At 32.6% G+C, this 15,629-nt stretch overlaps 3 protein-coding genes across 3 annotated transcripts; all 3 read left to right on the forward strand.

Annotated features, from left to right (window-relative positions):
• The first annotated feature begins 33 nt into the window (after positions 1-33).
• Positions 34-3,319, forward strand: LOC149487966 (protein rolling stone-like). Its single transcript, XM_089695923.1, has 4 exons — positions 34-711; positions 1,645-1,776; positions 2,204-2,393; positions 2,856-3,319. The coding sequence occupies exons 1-4, from the start codon at positions 399-401 to the stop codon at positions 3,037-3,039; spliced, it is 819 nt and encodes a 272-aa protein (XP_089552049.1). The 5' UTR covers positions 34-398; the 3' UTR covers positions 3,040-3,319.
• Positions 3,320-3,780: 461 nt separating this feature from the next.
• LOC149487967 (protein rolling stone-like) lies at positions 3,781-6,673 on the forward strand. The gene is made up of 4 exons (XM_089696689.1): positions 3,781-4,103; positions 4,323-4,433; positions 4,879-5,068; positions 6,303-6,673. Exons 1-4 carry the CDS (start codon positions 3,788-3,790, stop codon positions 6,523-6,525), a joined length of 840 nt encoding a protein of 279 aa, XP_089552815.1. The 5' UTR covers positions 3,781-3,787; the 3' UTR covers positions 6,526-6,673.
• A 962-nt stretch (positions 6,674-7,635) lies between these two features.
• Positions 7,636-14,174, forward strand: LOC149487968 (protein rolling stone-like). Its single transcript, XM_089696690.1, has 4 exons — positions 7,636-8,274; positions 10,445-10,561; positions 11,110-11,302; positions 12,281-14,174. Exons 1-4 carry the CDS (start codon positions 7,980-7,982, stop codon positions 12,492-12,494), a joined length of 819 nt encoding a protein of 272 aa, XP_089552816.1. The 5' UTR covers positions 7,636-7,979; the 3' UTR covers positions 12,495-14,174.
• Positions 14,175-15,629: the final 1,455 nt, after the last annotated feature.

The following is a 15,629-nucleotide window of genomic DNA, read 5'->3' on the forward strand; positions in this document are numbered from 1 at the left end:
GTCCTATTTAAGTTTCGAGAGCTTAAGCCCAAACTTTCCAACTTCAGTACCCACTTAAGTTCTACCCTCTATGTCTATTCACAGAATATAATCATACGTTGCTAAACGAATAATTTAACAATTATTTCTTAAATATTTTATTGTTGGTGAAAAATAGCAGAATGAAAAAAAAATACATCCGCCCAAAAATACACGGATATACATAAAACTTGTAAATAAACGGAACCACAATCTCACTAGCGCTCTATTCTCAAATTTCATCGGTGTACGACACGTAATATAACTTTATCACAAATCTTATCAGTGCGAACAGCTGTATCTCACTACAGGTACGCACACAAATCCAGCGTGCAGTATACATGTGAATTCCGCTCGTAATAATATTGATTTTCGCGCAAATGGGTGCCACCAAGAAATATTTTAAGCGACAGTTCAAAACTCAAATGTTCAAGTTAGAGTATGACGATGCGTCTGATTTCTACCTGGGATGTTTTCAAAAGAACCGATCATGTGTGCCGCTGTTGCTTTTGAGGGCTCTTTTATTTTTTGGTTCTGTGGCTATCGTGATAGCATCTATAGTGCTGACTATAGAGGCTGGGAAGGGCGCCCATTGGCCCATATATTTGACACACTGGGGACTAGTCATGATGATGATTTCTACTGGCTTTGGATTCGCAATCTCTGTAGTTACATATACCAAGGGACCTATTGGTAAGTACTGTTATAATTGTATTAAATTGATCGATACAAAGATTCATTGATCGATAGTTCAGTAGCTCTGTCGAACTTTAAAAAAGAATATGATATGTATAACGTAGGTATAGTTTTGTTCAAATGTACCTAATCAAATATTATGTCACTCAGTACCCCTAAAATCTAATTCTGATAAGTATGTTAAAGTATTAAGATATTCAAGAATTTTATCTTTATGATTTAAAAAAATATGGATTAGTTCGATTACATTTATTTTAAGACATTGGAAAAACAAAAAAGACAAGATAACTGCGCCCATAATAACAAATATTAATTGTAAGTTTCTATTGCAATTGTTATTACCCAAGCAATAGCATATAAAACATTAATAAAAGTCAGAGATATTTAAATACAATAAAATATATCACAATGGATGGCCTTATCGCTTAGTAATCACCTTGCACCCTGTATTTGCCTGTGAAAATGTGAAATATAATCAAACAATAGTATCGGCAATAAATAACAATCTCTTCGATTAAAACAAGATCGAATCTTCAGATACCTCTATCTAAGATATCTTTACGTTTACAACGACACCAACCAAGCATATTATGTATGTAAACACACAAGATAAACATAAGTCTCCTTCTAGCATGCATATTATGTCTGGAGATAGTTAGGTGGCTAGAGAGGCTACTAGATAATACTACATAAGCTTCTCTTCATCGTGGACAAACATCTCATCCTATTAGGAAAATCCAAGGAAAATCGCAAAATGTTGCGCAAAACTTCGAATAGATGGCGTTATTTGTCATGTATGACAACTTAATTTTCTTTGAACACGCCAGCGGGAAACTACATACAAATTAAACTATTTATTTAGAAGCCAATCTTATGATACATACATGAATTTATCTGAAGGTAGATAAATAACTATCAATTTAATTACAGATGGAACTTTAGGGTTACCCTGGTATGTGAAAGCATACTGGGTGCTATACAATATTGCGCTACCATTGGCCCTGTTTATTACTATCTTCTACTGGGTATTTTTGGCTGGGCTAGCAGATAGTGAAGAAGCAGGTATGTCCAACAATTATTTAAAACAAATTTTCGTCGTGTAAATAAAAACGTAAATAGCCGTGCCCGCCCGTGCATGGACTAAAGCAAACATATATAGACTAAAACCACCTAAAACCCTTCTAAAACCGTACAGTGTTTGTATTGCTGTTTGTACTGTACCTTTAGATTATTATCCGCAAACAAATAAGTAGAAACATAGTTCATCACATATAACTATTGCATTGCCTTGCCTTTACAATAAATTTTTAGCATATATAATTAATTTATAGGCCGTGCTTTGAATCGCATTATTTGGAAAACAGTGACTGCTGACGGAAATGAAAGCTTGAAAATATGAATTCTTCTTCAAATTTTGCTACAATAACTAAGTAGGTATACCTAACTTTATCTTTCTTTATACATAAACTTTATCCACCTTTATCTTCAGCGGAGTTAGAGCTAGCGGTGAACGAGGTGCTTGACATTTTCATACACGCCATAAACAGTGTGGTTATGGTATTATTGCTACTGATTGCAAGACAGCCTGTGTTCATATTGCACTTCTACCAAGTCTTCGGCTTTGCACTGGTGTACATGTTCTTCAGCCTTATCTACCACTTTGCTGGTGGAGTTGACCAGTAAGTACTGAGTTTTATCATTATGTTTATTTGTGCAGTCCTTAGTGCAGTCAGATTCATGTGAAATAAATAATATAATATTATAAAGCTGAAGAGTTTGTTTGTTTGTTTGTTTGTTTGAACGCGCTAATCTCGGGAACTACTGGTCCGATTTGAAAAATTCTTTCAGTGATAGATAGCCCATTTATCGAGGAAGGTTATAGGCTATAATATCATCGCGCTACGACCAACAGGGGTGGAGCCACGGGGGTGAAACCGCGCGGAGCAGCTAGTAAATAATACTTAATAGTACCTAATATCACACGATTACAATAATCACCGACAAACCACCCAAAAAAATGTATACTGTTATAAATAAACTTGAATACGTAAAAGAGTTTAATACAAGAGGCAACAAGAAACAATAGACAGCAATTTATGAACCCCAACAATTTTGTCTCAAAGAACAATGTCTCCTTACAGATTTGGTTTACCATACATCTACCCCGTGCTTGACTGGAACCAGCCTGGCATAGCCGTCCTCGCGGTGGTGTTCTCTGCTATCCTGATTATCATCATCCACTTCTTGGTGGCCCTTCTAGTCCTAGCGAGGGACGCTATTGGCAAATGTTATAGGAAAGATAATGGATTTAGTTTGGCCAGCTAGTTCCAAAAATATCGAATTTATTAGTGTTATTCTGAGAGAAGGGTGTAGTACGTTCATGTACCTCTAAAGATAAGCCAGTACATTGTAAATCCCACAGTAAATTAGTAGACCCATTACAAACATAAGAAACTAAGCAGTAAAGGAACTAACTTACTTCTTATCTATATTTTTGTGCGCCTACTATTCTCTACTCGCTTATTTGTTGTTACACATTTTTTCAAAACTTTTTCACTCATAAACAAAGCTTTACGTTCTTTGTATATTGTGTGGAGAATCTGACTTGTACATATACTACTAGTTGAATTTTATTTTTGTACTAATTTTATAAATAAATTATGTTACAAAAACTTGGCTTTTAGTTTTTGGTCCTTCTAATGTAAGTGCATTGGGGAGCCTCGGTATCAACAATCAAAATTTTGAAATTTAACAACACATTTGAAGTTTTTTCTCTTAGTTTTTTCTATTTATCTTCTTTGTCTAGCTCCTAGTTTTATAAGTATAAAACACATTTTAAAATCTCTTTGAAATAAGTGCACTTTCATATTATGATAAACGAATGATTATAGTTAATAGTTAATACATACACATTTTCGAAAATAAAAGATTGCATATGGAGTTCTCAGTAAAAAAAATTGGCGACGATAAGCCCTGACTCAATAGATAACGAACCCATGAGATATCATATCGGTTTTAAACGATAACGTTTATTTAGGTTATTTTTTAGTAATCATAAGCCAATAGAGCGAAAATGAGTGCCATTAAGAAGTTCTATAAGGAGGAGTGTCAACTCCATATGATAGGATTGGAGCATCAGAAACCATCGGACTTTTATCTTAGTGTTTGGCAAACTACGAGATCTGCGGTACCCTTGTTAATATGGAGGACCTTACTGTTTTTGACTGCTTTGGGGATTATTATAACGTCGCTTACATTTTATATATTGAGTCCCGTTTCAGTGGGATACTGGTTCATTTATTTGACCCATTGGGGCTTGCTTCTAATGCTCTTGTCAACGGGTTTCGCAGTGGGGGTTTCAGCTCGCTGTTATTTTTATGGACCAATAAGTAAGTTCAATTTTTTATTCATGGTAGTTTACAATTAGTGATACAATTTGTAAATGAGTGAAAGTTACATGTTTACATTGTTTATGTTTTTAGTTCCATCTGAAAATTAAAGTTGACTAACATTAATTGAGAACTGTTTTCCTTAGCTTAATCAAAACCTGTTGTGTACTTGAAAATAGGTATGTACTTATATTATATTTTGCTATAATTTTTCTGCAGGCACTGAATATTGTTTGCCGTGGTATGTGAAAACTTACTGGGTGCTATACAACATATCTGTACCATTGGCATTTCTCATCACAGTATTCTACTGGAGTCTACTGTACGATTGTAAGTAGTTCATTTAATTTTTAAATACTTTTAAGCTATAGTAGGTTACTAAATAATAATCTTAAAGTAATTTATATTACTAGATGAAATCAGTATTTCCTATTAACAGGGGCGTAGCTAACGCCGTATCTGCAGGGCCCCCAACGTGCGCTTTTGTGAGAAATCTTTACCCTTCCTAAGCCCCCAAACAAATTTTTATACGGGGCCCCGCCAAGGCACGCTATGCTTCTGTCTTTTAACTCACTTTTTAAGTTTAATTAAATTATTTTAACTTAAAATTCATCATAATATCGTAAAATCAGACAGTGTATTGAATAAAAAAAAAATCGCTCGATTGATAAATAATAAAAAGTTGAGTAAGTAACTTTATCGTACAATAAAACAGTAGTTTCTAATTTACGTTCAATGATTCATATCTCTAAAATTTATAACCCTTCGATTACAGCAAACTTCTTGGAAGAAATGAACCGTGGCTTGGACATCGCGATACATGGCATCAACTCATTGGTGATGTTCCTGTTGCTGATCAGCTCGACCCACTCCACTCGGCTGGTGCACTTGGCGCATCCATTAGTATTAGCTGCTATTTATGTGATATTTGGCGTCATTTATTACGTAGCTGGTGGCACTGATCCGTGAGTTGTTTTCAGTTGCTTTTAATTGTTGAAATTTTTGAGAAAAAAAGAAATCTTTTATAGAAAGCTGAATGAAACACATACGAGTTAGTATTAAATGTCTGTACTCTGTACATTCTGCACTCATCATATTATAAATTACGAGGCGATAATGTATCAATTTACACCAGTAACAGAATAATAAAAACCTTGATCGCTGACGTACCTACCCGGATCAAAATCTTTATATGCCATGACAATCACTTTCATTTTATGCCCTTTCCAAATGTATCGGAAAATTTATCTTTTATATAGTTACTAAGTTTATATAGCATTCGAATTTTAAATCAAAACCATCCTCCAGTCCACCACATACCTACCTACTCTAAAGTGTCCACCTGATTTAATTACTTAAAGATAAAATAAAGATTTCTCAGTACATAAAATATTTCTTAAGTTAACTTGAAGGTACATATAAAGAAATGTTTATATACTTAAACAACTATTATTTATTAGTGAACTAACACAAAATAATAATATATGAATCTATAATTATTATTAAAACTAAACAACTTTGAAACTTTTTGTAAATACGACACACTGCAGACACCAGTTTTCAAATAAAAAATCGGTTCACCCAGTCGAAAATTCTGAGGTAACAAACCCAAAATAATTCATTCGAATTGAAAAGCTCCAAAGCTTTTTGAGTTGGTTGAGAAGTCTAATAAATGGTTTTCAACGTAAATTTTCAATTAAAAATAACAAACAAAAAATTTGGAACCTAATTCGTAAATATCAGTCCGATATTAAAGATAGAACAATAAAGATGACCTCCATTTAAAATTGATTATTAATTGGTAAATCTGTTCCGTGATGCACGAACGTGATTGTTCCCTTATAAAAGAATTTGTACCTACTACGTAAAGTCGACGTACCTTCATACATCAATTAAAAATATACTAATTAGGCTATACATTTACAAAAAAAAGGCCTGAATACGAATATTAAGTAAATGTCTTAGGTAATTTAACCATAACTGTAAAAGGTAGAAAAAAAGATAATTGTAGTAAATAGTAATATCATTAAAACATTATTTTTTTATCTTTTATAGAAAATCATTGTTCTCTCATTAGACGCGGAAGTTATAATGATCACGCAAGTGAAACTTCTAAAGGTCACGGTCAAACAATAATTCATCATAATTATAAACACACATTGTATTTGAAGAAATGAATTGATATGACTTCATTTTCAGGTATGGCAACCCATACGTATATCCTGTGGTTGACTGGACCAAGCCGGGGACAGCATGTCTCGTGATCTTCATCACTTTGATTCTCCTATTTAGCTTACATTTGGTAACAATGGGAATTTCGGCAATACGAACAGCTGTAGCCAATAAAATCCTGCGCCCGAATGTAGCAGTACAAGTCGATGAAGATCTAGCTCTAAGAAATAGAAGCGAATCGTTTGCGTAACTTTGTTCTCGAATGAAACAGATTTTTATTCTGTTCATGTTTGCCCATCGATTAAATGTAGTTAGTATTATTATATATTTCCCTTAACTTATGACTTACAAATATACAATGTTATTTTTGCATCGAAATAAAATGAATTTGTTACTGATTTATTGTTTTATTCCTCCATGTGTGGTAACTAGGTAGTAATGATTACCAAACATGCTCTTTCACATTGCAAGATACAGGTGGTCAAACGTTACGAAAATTGGTTAGTTGTGAAAGAGAAATGCAAAATGCTTACTGACTTACTGGCCCACCGCCCTGGTCTAAACACCAGCCATTTTGTAACTTTATTAGTGTTAGTACATTAGCTATCATATTACATATATCGACATATCAAATGAAAATTCATTTCTAAATAAGTAATATAGGGCTCAAATAAAGAATACAACTTCTCAAGCTCGTTACCTCGCGTCGTATTGTTTTGTAAAGCACCTGAAATATTTGCCTATTTAGTGCAACGAAGGCAAACGTTATTTTTTTTTTGTTTTTTCTAAAATAATTATTAAATGAGGCATAAATTTAAGGTTTAATATTTCAACGATATAAAAAAAATTGTATGAGGTTTTACTTGGGTTTTACCCAAGTTTTACCATGGGTTTAACATTGACGGACGTCTGAGGTCTCGTTGTCAACTGTCTGTTTTTTAAAGCCTTGGTAATATAAGCTTTATCAATATTATTTCGAAATAAAATATCTGGCTGAGATGCCTTATAATTATTACAATGAAATTCTTAATTTGTCACTCTACGGTCGATATGTGTAAGTGGATTTTTTGTTTGATTTATTATTATTCATAATACCTATATTCACAAATCACAACATTTATTTATCAGGATCTACGTACAGAGATTTCTAAATGTAAGGATTTGTATGTTAATGTCGTTGGGTATACAAACAATACAGTAAATTTATACCCACAGGATTAGTGGTCACCGAATCCCAGCTCTAATCAAAAAAAGTAATCCAACCTTGCATAGCTAAAACCTGTCCTGACACAGTGTCACGATACCACAGTTTTGTTGTGCGAAAGAATGGATTACATAAAGTTTGTAGTTTACGCAAGTCAGCCGGGCAGACACAAGTCACAACCGCACAACCATCTCAGTCGAACGCGAAACGCACGCGCTTTATATGTAATTTGTTCGGCAACTTACGGAAGAAAAATTTTTTTTTTTGTAATAAATTCACAACATTTTTTTTATTTTTTGTTACCAAATATCTTCAATGCAATTTTTCCGCGACCAAAGTTATTCTATTTCTTATATTGACAAGTGATAAAAGATATATCATCGATAAGGAATCCGCTCATTCCTCTTACAAATGTTTACGAATTGTGAAATATTTAGTTCAGTTGTAAACTGAGTCATTATGGTTTTATAGAAGAGTAGTGGACTACCAAAGCTGTGACAATGGTGAAATGTTCCAGGAAGAGTGTGAAACTTTCTGATTTGTGGGTGCTCTCGAATGAGAAGCTGAGTGATTTTTACTTATCGTCATGGCAAAGAGGAGAGTCGCCAGTGCCCATGCTAGTGATAAGGCTGCTCCTGGCAGCAGGTGCCACGGCAATCCTCACGTGGTCTCTGTATTGCGGTGCTAGTCCTTACTGGTTGATATTCCTCACTAACTGGGGGGTACTGATGGTCTTCATAATGACCTTCAGTGGGTTAAATGTATCCTTGTTTGCTATATGTAAGAGGCTTCCGGGTAAGTAATATCATTGCGATGTAGATACATAGTTTTGTCCTTATTGGGATGTATTTGTAAACAATAATTGTCATATTATAAAGTTAAGAGTAATTTGTTTCAAAGATATATTATTTTGTTTCTTAAAGATAACTTTGTTCTATCTTTACGATATGGTAGTATGGTACGTAATGGAATGGTTACGATATGGTCTCGAGATATTGAGTTAACAGTAATAAGTTTAAAAAAGCTGTAATATCACAGTACATCGGTACCTAAATAGTGAAAAATATTTATGTTTGAAAATAACGGAAGTATGAACCAACATCCAGATCATCATCTTAATAATTAAGTTCTATAGATTAGGTCATTGTTTCTTCAATGATAGACCTCCATTAATTTGTCTCTTATAAGTGCATTTATTGCTACCTTACATGATAGCGAACAATTAACCAAATTAATTACAAGGCCTGAAGCATTGAATTGAAGGTAAATTTGCTATCAAACTTCTGCATTTCTCTTTTGAACACTGTAAAAAAATTATAATTTTAAACACAATGTTGTAAAAACAACCCGCATTAGGCCCAAACAATAGATGAGTAGGTACATATTATTCCGTAGCCCTTCAAACCTGAGACAATGAATAGAGGATAATGAACAGATTTTTTCATGTTTCATTTGATCACGTACGATAAAACAAAGCACAGACACAAAGGCATGCAATTATTACAAAAATAGTGTCAATCGATTTTTTATAAGAAAATTATTATACTAGTCATAAACTTGGTACCTACCTAGGTAGGCACTGAGAGTCAAAAATATATTATATGCTGTAGAAATCCAAATACGATTATCAGACACGATTAAATTGCATTCAACATAAGTTATGGCAGAAACGTCTATTACACTTTAAAATCACTATATCAATAGTTACATCTTTATTACGATCAATACTCTGCAGAAACCTAGTTGTTTAGGTAATATTCTATAAGAGATAATTAATTACAAAACCGGATTTCAATTAATAACATATTAAAAATTAATTTACTCGTACGTATTCATAGCTAAATCAGCACTATATAAAAATGATTAACGTATCACTCAAACGTCATTATCTCGAACTAAATTAATTACAGAAAAACCGCAAGAGTTTCTGACGTAGATAATTAAATGCCGTAAAAACCCGTTGCATTCAACAGGCACAAAATTTAAACCTGTTTCCAGGGTGCTACCGGCATTTACCTGACTTTTAGAATCACTTCCAAGAATACTTACACCCGAGAAACCCACTTTTACTTGGCGGTAGGAAACATTGCAAAACGTGTTGCAGCAATCAACGCTTCGATGACACTCGTAATAGACGACAGACGAGCCATATTAAAAGTGACCTTGACGTTATGTAATTTGCTTAATTTGCTGGTCATACAACTTTGTTTTATTATAGTGTGCGCATACAAAGGGCTCAAAATGAAATCATTTACAATTAATCTTATAAGGCAGTTGGGTAGCTAAGTATTGGGAAGGTTGAAGGAGGAATGCAGAATTTTTGTTGCTAGAAAAATGGTGCTCGAAAAGGTCTGAAAGCAGCCTTATCCGTTAGTTTATCAGCTAGGCTAGATGTTGTGTAAACAACGCTTTATCCCGTGTTCATTCACGCTCGCTATTTGACTGTATTTGTATTCAGCGAACCCGCGACATGGATTGCGCGGTGCACACTGCACGGTAATAACAGACCCATAATTGCCTATCTCTTATGTATGATGAAACAAGTCTATGAGTGCTGTCGGTTTACAAATATCGCAAGGATTATCAATGTTTACATGTTCACGCAATCCCACTTGGGATCCTTGTACCTACATATAACGAAGACATAAAAACAATTCCACTAGGTATATAATATACCTACCCGTTTCAAGGAAATATTTTTTAGATCCTACCTACCTATATACCTACCTACTTTCTTAGAAATAAATGATTTTCATTCATAATGAGAACAATTATTTGTCTCGCCATAAACGAGTTGTACATGTAGGTACAATGTACATATTATCTCACAAATACCATCTTAGATTCTCAGAGACATACTTATAAGTTATACGTACCTAGATAAAAAAAATACTCATATTTTTATGCTTGTTTTATATAAAGTTACTATCTAGGTACTAAAACTGTTTTTATTTTATACTTTTAGATATTGCTGATGGAGATCTACCGTGGTATATCAGTTTATATTGGCTCATGTATAACATTGCAGTTACAATATCTTTCATGATAACAGGCCTTTATTGGGTCCTTTTATACAATCCAGGTTGGTATATTACACTATATATTTATAGTGTAGTGAAATTTAAATTTGTATAGACTATAGTACAATACTGGCTATGGCAGATTCTATTAGTCCATGCTATGGCTAAGTCTAATGTGGAAGGCGTCGGTCGTCTCTAGCACAGGTTTATACCTAGTTGAGGCGATCGTCGAGTTTGTATTATTTTATGTCAATGTATTAGTACTCAATAAATGATTTTTATTTATTTATTTATTTATATCTACTTTGCGGTTAAAACAAATTATTAAGACGTAAACATTAGTCCGTAAAAAAACAAGAGGTCACATTCTTTTTGAATAAATAACATACCTAAGTATTTCTTAATTTTTTTGAAAAAGGTGCCAATTTGTAGTCTTTCGGGTAGTATATATATAATTGAGACGATACACATTTTTTCTCATGTCTTCGTTAAATTTGTCACTTACGTAAACATCTATTATCCATTATTCAAAAATAATGCACTTACAAACATTTATAGTCGAGCTAAACATCCGCTCTGCATACATTAATATATTTCCAATTTTCCCCAGAACAGGATGATGAAAGTGGCCATGGCTTTTGGTTGGATCTGACTACACACGGGTTTAACTCGTGCATAGTGTTCTGCGAGTTCATATTGTCACGAACACCCCTACGCTTTGTGCACATTTACCAGCCCATGGCTATAGGCCTGTGGTTCGCCATTTTCTCCGGCATCTATTATGCTGCTGGTGGCACGGACAGGTTAGTTTACATTATACTGTTTTATAAACTCAAATCAGTCATTTCTAAAGAGTTGTGTCATTGTTCTGTGTTTTAATAATATATATGCATGTTTATAGAAGAAAAGAAAGATACAATATGAATACTTACATATTAAAACGAATAGCCAATAGGAGAGTTTGTCTTTAGATGTTGTAATCGATAGGTGTTTGTTACTCAATACACCAACAGGGTTCCCAACCGTACGATAATTATCGTACAAACACGATAATTTGGTGCCTACGTACGATGTACGATAGCATGTTAGTATCGTACGCTGATTTTACGATAATTTCTATCAGGCAAAATTCGAGAATTTATATTATTTCACCCATACAAATATGAAATTTCGACGTGTTTCATATCGAACTTTCATGGGAACAGTGAAATTTTGTCAGATTGAATTTTAAACTTGGCGCGTTTATTGAACATAAAGTGGAAATGGAATCGGTTCAGGTCTGTAGTCTGTACCACGCGTAAAACCAAACAGTATAATGAATATTAATAAGGCACGTAAAACATTTGGGTTTCAGTGTCCCATTGATTTGACAGCGGTAGTTAAACAAAGATTAACTATAGAGAACTTGCATACTTATCAATATTACAATTTATATGATTTATTTATTTATAATTGACTTTATTCTAAAAAGTACGATAATTTCGAACCAAAAACGCCTAATGTACGATAATTTTACGCCCCTGGTACGATAATCAGCTCACTTCAGGTTGCTAACACTGTACACCAAACCTATTGAGCGGATTTTTATGAAGGCAGTGTTGCTGGGCAACAGTAATAATATAGTTAGGAAGACACGAGCTAGTAATGTATAATAATTGAACTGGGTCAAATATATTAGTCATTTCAAAACTTCACATTGAAACTATTGACATACAATCGAGAGTGGCAATATTTATTGTCTTGCGCCTACGTACATTTCTATAAATTTTATTTCTTTGTAGCTTGGGAAACCCCTTCATTTATGAAATATTGGATTGGCGAGAACCGACTCGGTCGCTGACCCTGATCGCCGCTTCAGTGGCAGCTCTGATCATCTTGTTCACTTTGCTCTGGGGCCTGACCCTCTGCAGGGACAAGATCTCCGTAGCTGTCATCAGAACAACCAGCTTGGATCTCCCTTTTACTCCACCTGATCGACTCTCGGAGACTGTATAACTAATAGATGTTCTAGATCGATAATAATGCATTTACAACTATCAGTATGGTTTGCAAATAAACAAGGTTCGTCGGATTGTAACGAGTTTTTATAGCGTGTAAACCAGTTGAACCAGAACGCAATCATCGCAAGTTATCTTTAGAACTTCAATGATTGTATTTACGCATGTGTACAAATATCGCTCAACTGTGTTATTGATAGCTGAATAGATACTGTTTATCACAGATTATACAGATTTTATTATCTAGTACCTGTGGTCTGTGGATAGTTCACACGTCATTGTACCAAAAAATAGAAAACTTTGAGATGCGATATGGTTGCATACCTAGTAAGTATAAGGTTGCCTATGTGTACTTAGGCATATTAGCTGTGAATTACAAAATATTAGTTTTCTAATTTTTCAGTAATAAATAGTAAGTATAATTTTAAAAGAGAGCATTTTAAACGAGTATTCTATAAAATTGCTTAATTGTGAAGGGGATCAGAGTAGGTATAAATACCTATATTATATTGTTAGAGCAATACAATATAACAATTTGTAAATATAAATAATCCTACTTTACAATAAAGTAATGCTTAAAATTTTTGATAAAGGAGGCTCAGCATATTATAAAGATATGCTCAAATGTTTTATAATTTTTGACCTTCATTCAATTTCGTATAAGAGAGAAATTGCATTTATAATGTAAGGCTTTATTATTTTTTTAATTTTAACATTATGTATAAATACTCTTATACATAATAGTTGCATTGAATCAGCGACAGTTGATAAATACATAGTATACCTAAGTATTATGTACCTACATTCTCGGTTCAAACCAGCATTTTAATTTATTACATTTTACCTTTAAATAACTATAGGTACATTAAGTTTTATGTTTCCATAAAAACAGGGCATTGATAATTAATTGTATGAAAGCCACGATAGCAAAATGAAAAATATGTAGGTAGTCTTTTGATGTGAAACATCCTATACGCATGTAAAACTGATTTCTGGCGGTCGCGGTGGCTACGCTATTTATTATTATGTTGGTATATCTGCATATTACTTTTACAAAATAATGTCGATGGTTCACATCTGCCAGGTATCCCGTGAGGGCTCAAATTTTTTTTATAAATACTTAAGTATGTTTTTTTTTGTATGTTTCGATGCAAGCGCAATTATATTTAACGCATCGAATAATGGTTAAATAGGTTTAAAAGATAGCCAATTTGGAATAATTTTTCGAAGTTATTTCCAGATATATTTTTATTTTATACATGTATAAATTATATAAACAAGCCTAGAGAGCTCAAAAAGCAATTTGAAAATGTAATAAAAGTTATATAAAATTTAAATTTAAAACTTACTTACTTACTTAAAATACATTTAATTAATAATGTTTCTAATAAAATTTACTTGTTTAGTTTTTTGGTTGGTTTAGTTAAACCCAGAATACATTGTTCTTTTTATGCTGAGTTTCAAAAATAATATGAGGAAAATATTAAAAAAATTGAAAAATTTAGTTTGTAATCATTGAGTTACTAAGTACTACCATAGTAATTAGTAACTCAATGTTTGTTATTACCACTTAATATTTTTTACTATTTTCAGCTCTCAAGCTATCTTAGACTGTATCTAGTTATTTTTTATGTAAAATGTAAATAACGTCGATGTATTAAAGATATTTCGTATTTTTTATACGTTTTTCATTTATTTTTCCTGTCTAATTTATAGATTAGTTTTCCTTCATCTTTTTGTATGTATGTTTGTACATTTTCTCTACTTAAGAACCATCCTCGTACTTCAAGGAATATAATAAAAAAAGAATTATCGAAATCGGTTCAGCCGTTCTCGAGTTATGCGCTTACCAACACATTTTGCGATTCATTTTTATATATAAGACTAGCGGTCCGCCCCGGCTTCGCCCGTGGTACATGTTTACGTTTTCTCTACATAAGAACCATCCTCGTACTTCAAGGAATATAATAAAAAAAGAATTATCGAAATCGGTTTAGCCGTTCTCGAGTTATGCGCTTACCAACACATTTTGCGATTCATTTTTATATATAAAAGATTAACTAACGTATAGTAAATTAGGCCAACAGTTAATGTTGTGATATAATTATACAGAGTATAGACGTATTATGACGTAATGTAGAATATTATGACAAATAAGGTTTGTAATTGAAATAAAAAACCAGCTAGATTATGAAAAACATTTATTCCTATAGCAAAATCTGCATTAAACACAAAGCAACCAATTACAATACAATAATAACAAGACTAAATATGATATGTGATTAATTAATTAATAAAGTCTGACTTAGTGTCTGTACTGTGCGAACGCGTGATTACAAAATAAGCAGAGTATAAACAAATATACAATAACAACTTAAACAATAAACAATGTATAAATATAATTTAGAATTTACATAACACTCCGAAGCGGTTTCGATTACTGTACGGCAAACATTTATATATCAAATCAAGAATTATTTTCATCATGCAAATAAATGACAAAATGTATGTAATCTTAGCAATACATAGTGCATACATTTGTACACAATAAAATTAAATCAAGGCTTCAATGGAATCTTATTTAATACCTCCCGCTTCAAAATTAATTCAGAAAGATCTTGAGAAATAAACTTTTTTAGTAAGTTATGCCTTAACCAATATTAAACGAGTACTTATTCGTTGCATAATTAATTCATATAGATACTTAAATAAGCTAAATTATAAATAATAAATATATCAGCTAGCAATCTCAACCGCAAACAAAGAGTATATAAAACATTAACCTTATTACATAAGAATTTTAACAAAATTATTTTTGGACAACAGTCTCGAAAAATAAGCAATCTTATACGTTTACATCTCCAAAAATATATTTTCTTATGTACAGTATAATTAAATACTACATCAATAAAAAATATCAATATATAAACCGATTGCTAAAAATCATATTGCAGTAAACGACTTCAATTTGAGCAGTATTTTTATTATATAAATATCGAATCTAAATGAAATTATTTTTAAATTACTTATAAATGTGGCGTAGAAATTATATATGTAATAAAATATTAACCATGTCATTATGAAAGAAAGAAGTAGAGATAAACTACGATAACATGGCGCGCCCCTCCAAATT

This window comes from Colias philodice, chromosome 6 (genome assembly GCF_061535455.1).
Source record: "Colias philodice isolate Cphi_HAF_F1 chromosome 6, ilColPhil1 Martin Lab GWU primary, whole genome shotgun sequence".
Lineage (NCBI taxonomy): Eukaryota > Metazoa > Arthropoda > Insecta > Lepidoptera > Pieridae > Colias > Colias philodice.